At 37.5% G+C, this 13,107-nt stretch overlaps 1 protein-coding gene across 1 annotated transcript; it reads left to right on the top strand.

The window, feature by feature from the left end:
- Positions 1-6,669: 6,669 nt before the first annotated feature.
- LOC109019631 (O-acyltransferase WSD1-like) lies at positions 6,670-11,611 on the top strand. The gene is made up of 7 exons (XM_035686837.1): positions 6,670-7,005; positions 7,236-7,820; positions 9,647-9,713; positions 10,176-10,288; positions 10,418-10,627; positions 10,938-11,075; positions 11,172-11,611. Exons 1-7 carry the CDS (start codon positions 6,799-6,801, stop codon positions 11,343-11,345), a joined length of 1,494 nt encoding a protein of 497 aa, XP_035542730.1. The 5' UTR covers positions 6,670-6,798; the 3' UTR covers positions 11,346-11,611.
- The last annotated feature ends 1,496 nt before the right edge of the window (positions 11,612-13,107 follow it).

The raw sequence follows: 13,107 nt of genomic DNA, 5'->3' as shown, positions 1-13,107 counted from the left end.
GTCATCAAAAGAATGTGAGTGAGCTTCAAAAAGAGCCAACTCGTCGGCCAGTTGGTTTTTCTCGCCCTCCAAATGCATCCAATCGCCAGGTCGACAGCAAGATGATGAATCCTCTAAAAGAAAGAAAGAAAAAAAAAGGATTAAAAATATATTTTTCAGAAATTATTGACCAGAGTGTTAAGGAGAACGTAACAATACCGACGCAAAAACACTACGAAGCTATTGAACAAAGGCATTGATAGCCTCTGCTCAATGAGTATGTAGGGAGGCTGGGGAAGCCACTGGATGGGAGCTAGAAGAGTCTATCGGATTGACAGTCGGTGAGGAGACGTTAGCAAAATCTCCCTAGGAGAATTGGCTTTAGCAGCAATGAATAATGGGCGGCAAACAGATGGTTCAACGGGAGGGACCAAGCAGTTTTTTACCTTTCCCATCTCACCAGTTTCTTCCTGGCGAGGTACAGCCTGATCGGTCCCAAGACCCTCCTCAAGAGTTGTCAAAGATTCTTCGGCGCTCCCTCGAGTTGACACACTAAAAGGTGGCGAAAGAATGGAAATCCTACTGACACTAGCGAGGGAAAGGGCTGGAAAAACAAAAGGTAAATCCAGAGTAACCCCACCGAATGTCATTGAGGCAAGGGAAGAACTAAGTGCCGCAACTAACTCTTGAGCACTCCCCTATTCGCCTCCCTCCAATCTAGGTAAATCTTAAGGAGCGTAAGAAGGCACAAAAATAATTGGTAGGGGCAAGGTCAGTAGAGGCGTAGAAGCTTTAAAAGGCAGGAAGCTCGTAGGAACAGATGGTGGCATTGTGACGAGGACAGGGTTCAAAACAAGAATGTCTTATTCCACAGGAGTATCCTCACATTGATGCCAGGAACGATTAGTCAGAGCTGTCAAAGACTAAGCAGCAACTTCAGTTGCCGCCTCTGCGGCAAGTATACTATCAAGGTCTTTCTCGGCCTGCAATATAACGTCATCCAAAGAAAGGGGTAGTAGATCCATAACACTTAGTTCTTCTTGGGAAGTGGCCACCTTGGTGCTCCCACCTTCTTGGGGGGCAGTTTTACTCGGCAATTCCTAAGAAGAACTCAACTTGGTCCCACTCTATTCTCTGGGAGGTACCAATTTTTGTATCTCCGCCCGCCACCGAGGGAAGTGGATCACCACCTTTGGATGAGATGGACTCATCGAAGCGAGACGAGACACTTACTTTTTTAACCTTTCTTTGTTTCTTACCACATTCACCAGGACGTTTCTTCTTTTTCAAATCTCCCGCCAGCGGGGGAGCACCCAAAATTCACGCCCTAAAATATGGACCTGACTAGGAACCATCACGAACCTCTCAATGTTACTGGGGGTTAAAAGCGCATCCGAGAGGCACAACTTGGGGTGATCTTGAGCTCAGGACTCCACCAACCTAACACGGGCCTCCTCACGAGGGGAAAGAATCATTTCGTAGTCATCCCCTTCAAGGACAGGAGACCAACTGGTCCTAATGGGAAATTCCCGATTAGAAACTTCATTGGCGGGAAACTCCCAGCCAAAGCCAGCAATAAAGAAAATTTTATTGGTCCATTTCTTCACATGAGAGTACTTGCGCTCTAAATCAACCAAAGCCCGACAAGCTCTAAAACTGCATAAATTGCCATCTAGATGCCTAAACCTATGAAGAGACAGAAACTCACAGGTTGTTAGGTCTCGGTACTCATTGCCCAAGGGCTCCAGCATCCGTCGCCACAAAACGCAGCAGGCCATTTAGATTCCATAGGTGTTGGGCACCAACTGAGTGGGTGCAAGCCCTAAGACATTCATCACATCACGAACAGGGAGCACAAAAGGTAGACGAAGCCCCATGGCGAACATAGTGAGATAAAGGGCAACAGAGATAGTCATACCTTTGGCGTCGATAGGTTTCTGGTTGGGGGCTGGAGATGTCAACTAGACAAAATCAGGGATGTTGAAATTATTCCGAGCGTTCTCCAACTCATGCGCAGTGACGATGGAAGACTACCGAGAACCCACAAAAATGGAAGCCGACGGAGCAACGACGAGTCGGGGAGGAGAGTCGCGGGGTGGAGAAGAGTCTGGAGCAGCAACTGCATTTCCCTTGGAAGAAGAGGAAGCCATGGAAGGAGTGAAAGAAATTGCAAAAAGGCAAAGACCTTGGAGAGGGAAAAGGAAGTGCAAGAACTCAGAGAAGAAGTGGAAAACAAGTAGCATGACAGAAGATCAAAAGAAGAGGAAAAATGGGCAATAAATAGGGGTTGAAATGAGGTGACGGTTGACATGCTCGAGAAGAGAAAATGAAGCGGCGTACTGACAAGCCTTGAAGAAAGAAACAACACCTAATAATTATGTCTCATCACGCCATGCGCAATGAGACTTCGTGGGGTAACTGGAGAGGATATCCCAACCGGTTAGCCCCTAAGATGGGCATGGGCCCTTGCCAATAATTAAAACCCATAGCATAACCGAGGAGCCCAACCCATGGCCAGTAACGACTGGATAAACTAATATCGACGGGATAGCTATCCAGTCGATGGTAAAAGATAAATGAGGTTATTATTCAAATCTGCATGCTTTCCATTAAGTTTTCACCATTTCCATATATAGCCTACGTGTATATATATATATATATATATATATATAGTTGTGTATATATATATATACATATATATACACAAATGCACATTCAAACAAAGCAACATTCTTCACAGAAATCTTCTAATTACATATTAGAAGGTACCAAAAAGGGCCATAAATGCTGCAACAGAAAAGGCTCTGTTTTTGCAAGAATATCACCCACGAATCGCTGCATTATGGTAATATCCACAGCTTAGACCACCACATATACAAAAGGTAGATATACAAAAATTAAGCCTCAAGGAAGAACATGGGAATCAAATTGACAGTGACAAAAAATTATTGTACAAACAAACAAAAAACCTACGAAGCACTACAAGAAATGCAGGAAGGTTTCTCTGGAAGAAAAATTAGACCCCAAAAATATACCTGAAAGGGAATTTATTCCCTCGAAATCAGCCTCAGTTGTTCGCAAAATAGAGCCCATAAACTTAGTTCCCAACCGAATATGGAGGCACTATTTCCCAATCTAATTCAAATGGCGGGAAACAACTAGAAATATTGGAGCGATACCTGTGGAGAAGTCAGAAATCCGCGTGTAAATTGGGGTAGGAGGAACTTTAAGTTGCAGGTGGGTTATCCATGGAGGAACATCAAAGTATAAGGGGAGCTAGAGAAGGGCGTGGGAAAATGGGACTCCGAAGGTGAACAAAGGAGTTTCGGCAGTGAGGCCTTCAAGTGGCATTCCGTCCGTCGCAAACAGGAGTGACTGTCGGCATAAACAGGAGTTGGAAGTGCCGGGAACATATTTGGCGAAGTGGGTTTTCGCATTTCTTGGGTTTCATTGACATGGAGAAGAACAGGCCGTGGGGGGGAAAATGCTTGGGTGGAAATTTATCTATTTTCGTGTTTTGGCGCCCCAGAATCAATCCCAACGTAAATTACAGCGTCGCAACAAGTTAAAACCTTTTCCAGCGCACACATTCACAGCCAAAACCAAAACAATCGCTACAAAAAACTTTTTAACTGAAGTCCTGGACAGAAACACTAGTTTGGTTTTAAAAACGTGCAGCGAGTTGAAAATCGCTGCAAATAGCATCCATTTGTAGCGATTTTTTTTTTGCAGCGATTTATAAATCGCCGGTAAATGACATTTTTCTTGTAGTGAAGGAATTAATTAATCATATCTAAATTCTAGTGAAGCATTATATAATCTTTTATAAGTAATTCATCACTTACATACATAATTGTGGAAGCTTGCACAGACCCTTTATAAAAAGTAGGCCGATCTCGTTAAATACAAGTAAATTTTTTTATACTTTTTCATTATAGGGTTCACTTTTTTACAAATAGACTGCATGAGGCTTGTATATTGAGATTTTTACAAATCATTAATAAAAACAAATGAGTATATCATTGCAGAAAAAAAAAATGTTTATCATCACTAGAGATCAGCATGACAAGCTGCTAAATAATGTCATAAATTATGTTTACATGCATGCATCATGGATATATAACAGGTTCCTGCTGCTATAATACGTCGAGTACTCTCCAATATAACAATAGTTATTTCCGGAGTGATTGGTCTACAAGAAGCAATTGGCTTTTATGGACATCCAATTGCTTACCTTGCTCTTGCTGTTTATGGGGCCCCAATTGACTACTTATTGTATTTCTCCTATTTGTATTACAGTCACTGGTTGTCCATTTTCAAAGTTATGTGAACAAGATGACTATTTATTTGTCAGTTGACCCAAGTGTGATTCATGATCCTCACAAGCTCTGTAACGATATAGAAGAATCACTCAAACTCGTTCGAGATGATGCAGTTAATAAAAGACTCATCAAGCTGGATGTTGTCTAAAAATTGATCTTGCCAATCCAAAAGATATTCAAAATTTGGGCCATTTTTTAATATGATATGATATGATCTATTAGTTCAAATGAAAAAGATCCACTCAAGGGGGAGAGATAAATAAAGGATTTTAATAACTGATGTTGAATTTTCAACATCAGTAGTGTGCTAGGTGTGTGTGTTAAAAAAACTGTATTAAATAGATTTTCTCTAAATAAAGTGGGCCTTGACATTTTTTTTTCGTTTAATGTTGCTTGAAATATTTATATGGATATAAATAAATATTGTACTACTTATTTAATACATAAGTAACTAGCTCAAAAGTTATTTCGTCTTCAATCTTCAAACTTTCACCACAATCTTCCTCTTTAAGATTTTCTATATTTCAGGAAAAACAGTTATCTCTTCCACGGCTTCATCTTCATCGGAATGGGTATCATAAATTGGTGTAGGGTTTCATCCTATGGAAGAACATTCCTCTTCATAGTAATCTTCCTCAAAGTCATAATCCCACTCGACCTCAAGTAACAAATCAACGAAACCTTCAATCTGCAGAGTGCTAAGAGATTTTGGTATGTCAACTCTTAAAACTAGGTTTTCATGTCTTTCCTCCTCAGTGTAACCGTCAACAGATTTCATTCCCTACCTCAACTCCAGACTTCGGGATGACTAGGGATAGAGCTTCTTCAATCTCCAGATGGGAAGCTCTTGTTTTATCATTTGCACCCCAAATGACTCATGGACGTAAGCTTGGTGTCAAACCACGTAAATATGTGTGTCTTGTTCTCTACTTATATTTGTTGTATTTAGCTTTTATTTACTACAATGAACGTACATACAAATACCATACCGCAGCTCCAAACCACCATCGTCGACCCCAAACTACACTAATCGAGGTCCGAACCCACGATTGTGAGATTAAGATAACTCATTTTCCCACTTCAGCCTATTCTTACAAAAAAGGCTTTCAACAAATCAAGAAAATGATGTAATTTAGATTATAACCTGAAAAAAGACAATTTTTTTGTAATTAGCATATATAATACTATTAACTAAATTTTCATCTCATCTCATCATTATAAATTTTTCGAGTTCTCACACAAAATATAGTAAATAATTCAACTTTTTCAAATTTCAATTCAACTTTTTCAAATCTCAAAACAATAATAATATTAAAAAATAATATTTTAAACTTTGATTTAAAATTAAAAATTCTCATCTTATAACTCTTCAAATCTGCCCTTATCTCTCCTCTCTCACACCTGATCTCTCGCCATTTATCATTGCATTTTTTGCCGTTGACTTAGCCGGCCAACAGGCATCATCTTCAAGTAATTAAAGGAAATGTATATTTGCTTAGACTTCACATTTTCATTTTATGCTTTTGAAATTGAAGTTATTACGAAGTACTCTTGCAATATTGGGCAGTCAATTTTGGTTAGAAAATTTTTCTTTCAGAAGTTCCTAGCTAGCTAGCTAGATCTTGCTTTCGGATTACGAGGTGAATGGGGTGGGTTAACATTAAGATTAAAAATACTATTCTCACCACTCAAATTTATTGCTCAGTGTTGCCGTTTGAATTTTTTATTTTAATTTTAATTTTTTATTTTTATTTAATAATAAAAGAATTATTTTTTAATAATATTGTAATTTTTTAAAAAATATTTAAAAGTATTAAGAAATATATGTAAAAATAATAATAATTAAAACTATTATTTAGCGGTGGGGAAAGACCCACGTAACATTAATTACTAGGAATATTCTTATTAATGTTTGTGTGCGGAGGTAGGCAGTTGGATGGATGGATTAATATAAAAAGAAACGATATTATTGAGGGAGTACTGTAGTTAAGCCTCCTATTTTTTCAAGGAAGTTAAGTGATTGTCACAAACATTTCTTTAATTCCATTGCAAGCAGTTAGCCATTAAAAGAGCCGTGCGTAATACTTTGACCAAACTCACAATCTAATCCCATTCAAAGGAATACAAGCCCACAGTAATCAAGGATAAAAGATAGGGTTAGGATCTCCAATTACGAATTTATTATTTTTTTTATATTTAATTTTTTTAGTTTACTTAATAGTTAAAGAAATGACTATTAATAAAATTATATATTTTTTTATTTATCTTTTAATGATTAAGAATATTAAAAAAATAATTAAAAAAATCATAAACAAATAAAAAAACTTCATATCCATAATAAATAATAAATGGATGATAAGAGGATAGTAACCCTATCTCTATTCCAATATTAATAGTACTGAAGTCCCAGCAGGAGAAGACAAACAGTTTTTTGAAAGCTTCGTGAAACAAAATCATCCACAAAGCTAGAAGACTAGTAGGGAATTGCAGAAACAAAATGATGATGGGTGATCATGTCAAGGCAACAAGAAACAGTCATCATGATGAGGAGCCACTAAGTCCAGCTGCTCGGTTCTTTCATGCGCCACGCTTTAACGTTTATATCATTGCCATCATGGGGTGCAAGACAAGAATCAATCCTGACGTTGTTAAGGCTGGTTTGGAGCAAACTTTGGTCAAGCATCCTAGATTCTCCAGCAAGATGGTAAGAAATGTATCATACCTGCCCTATAATTTCTTCTCCGCTTCTTAATTTTCTGTACGCATGGGGTCGATCGAAAATCATGGCTTACTTAGCTTGATCAATGCCATAAAGTAAACCATGAGGCGAGCGAAGTGGCATTTTGATCAGTTGCTGGCCACAGCTTGTACAATTCAATCTTCTTAACGTATTTAATTTGTTTCTTTCTATTTCATGAAACAAATTAATTAAAGGTCGTTGATGGCAACAAGTACTGCAAAAATCAAAAATGGACTCGGACGAAAGTAAATCTGGAGGATCATATTATTGTTCCCGAATTGGATCCCAACATAGATTTTCCAGACAGATTTGTTGAAGACTACGTGTCAAATGTCACAAGAACTCCCTTAGACCTCTCCAAACCATTATGGGAACTCCACATTCTCAACATCAAAACCTCAGATGCAGAGGCTGTTGGGGTCTTTAGGATTCACCACTCGATGGGCGATGGTGCATCCCTCGTATCCCTTCTCCTAGCCTGTACACGGAAAACCTCTGACCCAGAAGCATTGCCGAGTGTTCCAGTGAGAAAACGGGCAGGTTCGACGTTTAATTCGTGGGATGGATTTTGGTGGTTCTTTTTAGCAATTTGGCTGTTTTTAAGGTTGATTTGGAACACTTTCGTGGATGTCTTGCTGTTTGTGGCGACCATTCTATTTCTGAATGACACGAAAACTCCGATCAAAGGTGCACCCGGGGTTGAGCTGAACGTCAAAAAATTCGTGCATCGGACAGTCAGCTTGGACGACATAAAGCTCGTGAAGAATGCAATGAACACGGTATGTACTTGCGTTGGTTCACAACTTTCTTTTTCATTCAAGCTTGCAAACTAATGGTCCCATGAAGTTGGACATGCACAATTTCATATATGCCATTAATTATACTTTGATTTGGATGCATTTCGATTTCCAACATCTTTGAATGATGTGGGACACGGCCGAAGACTTTAATAGTGTTGTCAAGAGCAATGATACAATGACAACCAAACTATATTAATTATTTTACTAGTATATAATAAAAATATTTTTTAAAAAAAATCAAGCACATTTAAATAAAAATAACAAGTCCGAAAATTTTTAAATCTATTAATAAGCTGTACAGAAGTTGTTAAGTACTAAGTATTACCATATACCTTTATCAGTTAGGGTAATCATACCCTTATACCTCTTCTACTACTATTTTATACAAAATCTAGTATAAAAGTCCCGCTTACCTAACTTTTGAAATATACTATCTAAGCCTTGAGTCCGAATAATAGTAGCAATATCATAACCTAATCCAAATCACTACCGGTATATTAATAACTCATAGCATCATTAAACCAACATAAATAACGAAATTCTATAGTCCGAACTACAGCTCAATTAGAACCAAGTTTGAGCCCATAAACGAGCCATTCAACATCTACTGCACCTGGTGTCTCAAGTTTATAATGGCCCAAGGAAGATATGTCCCAAAAATACAACTCCACCGATAATCAACCCACCCTCCTTGAATTGCAGTACTTATAATATCCATTAGAAGCCCCACATAACAAACACATTCTCAACCTGAACATATTTGTATACCGAAGTCAAGGTCGCAAACCACTTCCTCCTATGTCCATGATATCTCAAAACCAACCTCCACTCAAACCAATACCATTACACAAATTTCACAAACACAGTCTTAATGCACAAAATTTCTCAACCGTCCAAAAAATTTAACAACCCAAGTTAGCCATAGATGAACCGACAATTACACGATTGAGAGGGATCCAAAAACTTACCATAGCAAAGTGAGGTAGAGCAACTAGATTTTGGGGTCAAGGCATGGTGGCGTTGCAAGGAGGGTTCAACGAAGCAAGGCGGCATGGCTAGACAAGGTGTGGCAGCCTCCACTAGTCACGGTGATTGGCTTAGCACTGAGAGAGAGAGAGAGAGAGAGAGAGAGATCATAGGAGAGGGGGGGCAGAGTGTGTAAGAAAGTAAAAGGAAAGAAAAAGAACAAAAGAGAAGAGAAAGGTTCACGCCATTAATGTGTAGAGAATAGTCTGTAAAAATTGTACAATTGAATCATCAAGAAAGGCTCATATATTCAGCTTGTCGTGCATAGCCTAACTGACACTTCCTAAAAATAACCAATTATACAGCTCACTAATAAAACAAAATAGCAAAACAGTATGCTAAAAATATTCTAGTATCAACGACTTGTAGCTACATCAACTTGAGAGCAACTTGTAGTTGACTCTTTAGAGACCATACGACATGCAGCTTTAGTAGGCTGCAATAGAGTGACTTACAATGGCGGTGCGGCACAAACTTGGGATTGCACCAATTTATGATTACTAAAACTTTAAGTTAGTTATATAATATAAACATACGTAAAAAAGTTTGAATATATTTGTAATAAATCCCAAAGTAAACACCACCTGATCTCTCTCCAAAACCACATTGGGAGATTGTTCACATTACGTGGTTTTATCATAAGATTGTTTCAAGCTGCACATGATGCTTAATTGTCGATTGATAGGTATTTGTTTATGCACTTTCTTTATACGATCCTCTCTAATAATTAATAAAGCATTTGTTTTTTTTCGTAATTTTGATGTGGATGAATTTTACAGACTGTAAACGATGTTGTTGTTGGAATAACTCAAGCTGGCCTATCGAGATATCTGAATCGTAGATATAGTAAGTTTCCAACAATTCCATAGACGATCATTTTGTGATGTATTAATGTATTGTCTAACCTCATTCATGCTGATCATGGCATTTTTAAGTGAAAAGTCCCCATTTGCACTTCTGCTCAAGCAATTATGTATGGGTACTCTATAATATCGTGTTTAGTTGTTGCAGTAATTCCCAAATGAAGTAGCTCTTATCTTTTAGGAAAATAAAAGCAGCTTCCTGGTAATGATATTTATCGTACGTCTTCTAATTATATGGTATAATTCAATGTTAAACTAATAAGTTGTCAATCAATCATTGGTTCCGTATCAAAAAATAATAAAATCACATGAATGATACTCACAATGATGATTAATATATAGTATTTTTCAATATGCATATATATCATGATGTATAAGCTACCGACACCAGCATTAATGCCTAATATCCCTAATGCATATAATATAGTTCACTCATCATGTACAGGTGGTGAGGAGCAGAAAGATGGGCGAGTGAAGCAAAGCAATAGCAATATCCCCAAAGGTATCCGTCTTAGGACAGCCATTCTCGTCAATCTCAGAAAGTCTGCAGGAATACAGGTAAATTATCTTTATGTCATAGTTTGAAAAATATAGCATCATCATCCCAATATGCCTTAATGCTACAAATTCTAAATTAAATGACTAAGCATCAAATCATCATACCTCTAACAGAATTTAAACGTGCAGGATATGGCTGATATGATGGCTAAGGGGTCGAAAATTAGGGGGGGCAATGTGATCGGATATTTGTTCCTCCCATTCACCATTGCTTTGCAAGACGACCCATTGGATTATGTTCGGAAAGCAAAGGCCATCATTGATAGAAAAAAGCTCTCACTTGAACCTATATTCACAAGTACGAGTCTTGGGTTAGTATTCAGAACATTTGGAACCAAGGTAAGTACGTACATACGATCGATCTCCTTAGACCAAACACTTCAGTTTTATAGCTCAAGCTAGTTATTGTCAAATTATAAATTATTACCAAGGGATTAATTAATCATATCCAAATTCAAGTGAATTTTTTTATATGTTTTCATGATCATATTCACTTTTTTAGAAATAGATTAACTCCATGATCAGGCTTGTATATTGAGATTTGTCTAAATCATTATTTAAAAAAAAATGTTTATATGAGAGAGCATGACAAGCTGTTGAATAATGTCATAAATTATGTTTACATGCATATATCATGGATATATAACAGGTTACTACTGCTATAATGCGCCGAGCACTCTCCAATATAACAATGGCTATTTCCGGAATGATTGGTCCGCAAGAAGAAATTAGCTTTTATGGTCATCCAATTGCTTACCTTGCTCCCACTGTTTATGGGGGCCCAAGTGTAAGTTATCCAATCATTATTTGAATCGTCTTCCTTATAATTTCGGTACGTATTAACTAATTACTTATTGTATTTCTCCTATTTGTTGTATTGCAGTCACTGGTTGTCCATTTTCAAAGTTACGTAAACAAGATGACTATTTCTTTGTCAGCTGACCCAAGTGTGATTCCTGATCCTCACGAGCTCTGTAACAACATTGAAGAATCACTTAAACTCGTTCGAGATGCTGCACTCAATAAAGGACTCATCAAGCTGCAGGATGTTGTCTAAAATTAATTGATCTTACCATTTCAGAATATATTCAAAATTAGGACGACTTTTTAATATGATATGATATGATCTATTAGTTCAAAAGAAAAAAAAAAAAAAAATCCACTTTAGTGGGAAAGATAAATAAATGTGTGCTAGGTGTGTTAAAAAAAATGTGTTAAATAGATTTTCTCTAAATAAAGTGGACCTAGACATTTTTTTTGTCGTTTAATGTTGTATGAAATATCTATATGGGCAGGAATAAATACTGTAAGATTTACTTAATATGTCTTATTTTTATTATTATTATTATTATGTGATGCGCTCCAGGTCGTTTAATGGTCATGCGATGATTAGAACTTTCTTTCGTAAACATAAAAATGGGTCTCACATGTTTAGATTAAAGATGAACATCTCCGTCTCATACGAAATGGATGGTATCTATTTTATATAATATATATGTATATATATATATATCACTACAACACAATTGCTTTTTAGTGACGGTTGGAAAATTGTGACAGTCCATAGACCGTCACTAAAAGGCATTTTCTATGACAGTTTCTGGAAACCGTCACTAAGGATAGAATGAGATTTTTTTACGTTCCAACACATGGGAAATATACGTTCGAACGTCACATATATGTTCGAACGTTATGTCTGTTTACGTTTGAACGTAAAATGTTTTGGCGCAACCGTTCGCACGTTATTAATTAACGTTCAAACGTAAAAAGTTTGCGCCAATATTCGAACGTTAAGTAATAACGTTCGAACGTTCATTGTAAATTTAAATTAAATGACTTTAATTTAAAAATTATGTGATTTTTATTGTGCATAATTTGTGAACAAGTCTAAAAAATTGAATTGTATATATTTATATATACACAATTTGTAATATATAAATATATATTTATGTTTATATATATTTGAAATGCAGTGATTTAGTATTAAAGTTGAAAAATATAACATCAAAGAAGATTAAAAATTGAAATTAACAAACGATAGAAATATTCAATAATATTTTTCATTACAAATATTAAAAATAAAAGACAAGATTTAATAAAATGTAGTAAACAACAGTCAAATGATAACGTATCTGCAAAAGTCGAACTCCGTACCTCCTCAGTCAAGGTATCAACCTTGTCGTTGAGGATAGTTACACGATGGGTGAGTTCGGCAACAGACGCCGATATAGCCTAGAGCGATCGATCGATCTTATGATCGATATGCGCAGTCAATTGTGAGGTGACTACATCAACCCAAGCAGGCCGCACATCTCCTGCAGATGTGCTCGACGTATGCTGACTACTACTCCAGACATGACCTGGCTCAGGCTGCATCGGAGGAACTAGATCCTCTTCAGGGGTGGCTGACGTCCCCTCGCCTGTCCAATGCTACGTCGATGCGTGGTCATGTCGAGGGGGCTCATCTGATTTTTGACCCGCTCCTCTGGCTGGGTCGGCACTCCCCGTGCAAATAATAGTCGGTTGATTAGGACACCGTATGGGAGATTATCCGTGGAGACGATGCTCGCCTCGTAACGGATCCTCTCAAAGATGTGCAATGGCAAATCTATTGGATCTCCACGTGCCACTTGTATCAAAAATTATGCCCGAAGCTGACTAAATGTGGTTTTATGGGCCACGAGATCGACTTTTGTTGCAACAATAAGGTGCAACATGCGGAAGAAATGCAGCAGATGGTTCTGGTTGAAGGCGTTCTTCCGCTCGATCTGCATGCGGTCCCTCCCGGTGAGGATGTAGAAATCCTCGTCTCGGTCATC

This window comes from Juglans regia, chromosome 16 (genome assembly GCF_001411555.2).
Source record: "Juglans regia cultivar Chandler chromosome 16, Walnut 2.0, whole genome shotgun sequence".
Classification (NCBI taxonomy): domain Eukaryota; kingdom Viridiplantae; phylum Streptophyta; class Magnoliopsida; order Fagales; family Juglandaceae; genus Juglans; species Juglans regia.
This window is presented reverse-complemented; position numbering and strand designations above follow the sequence as displayed.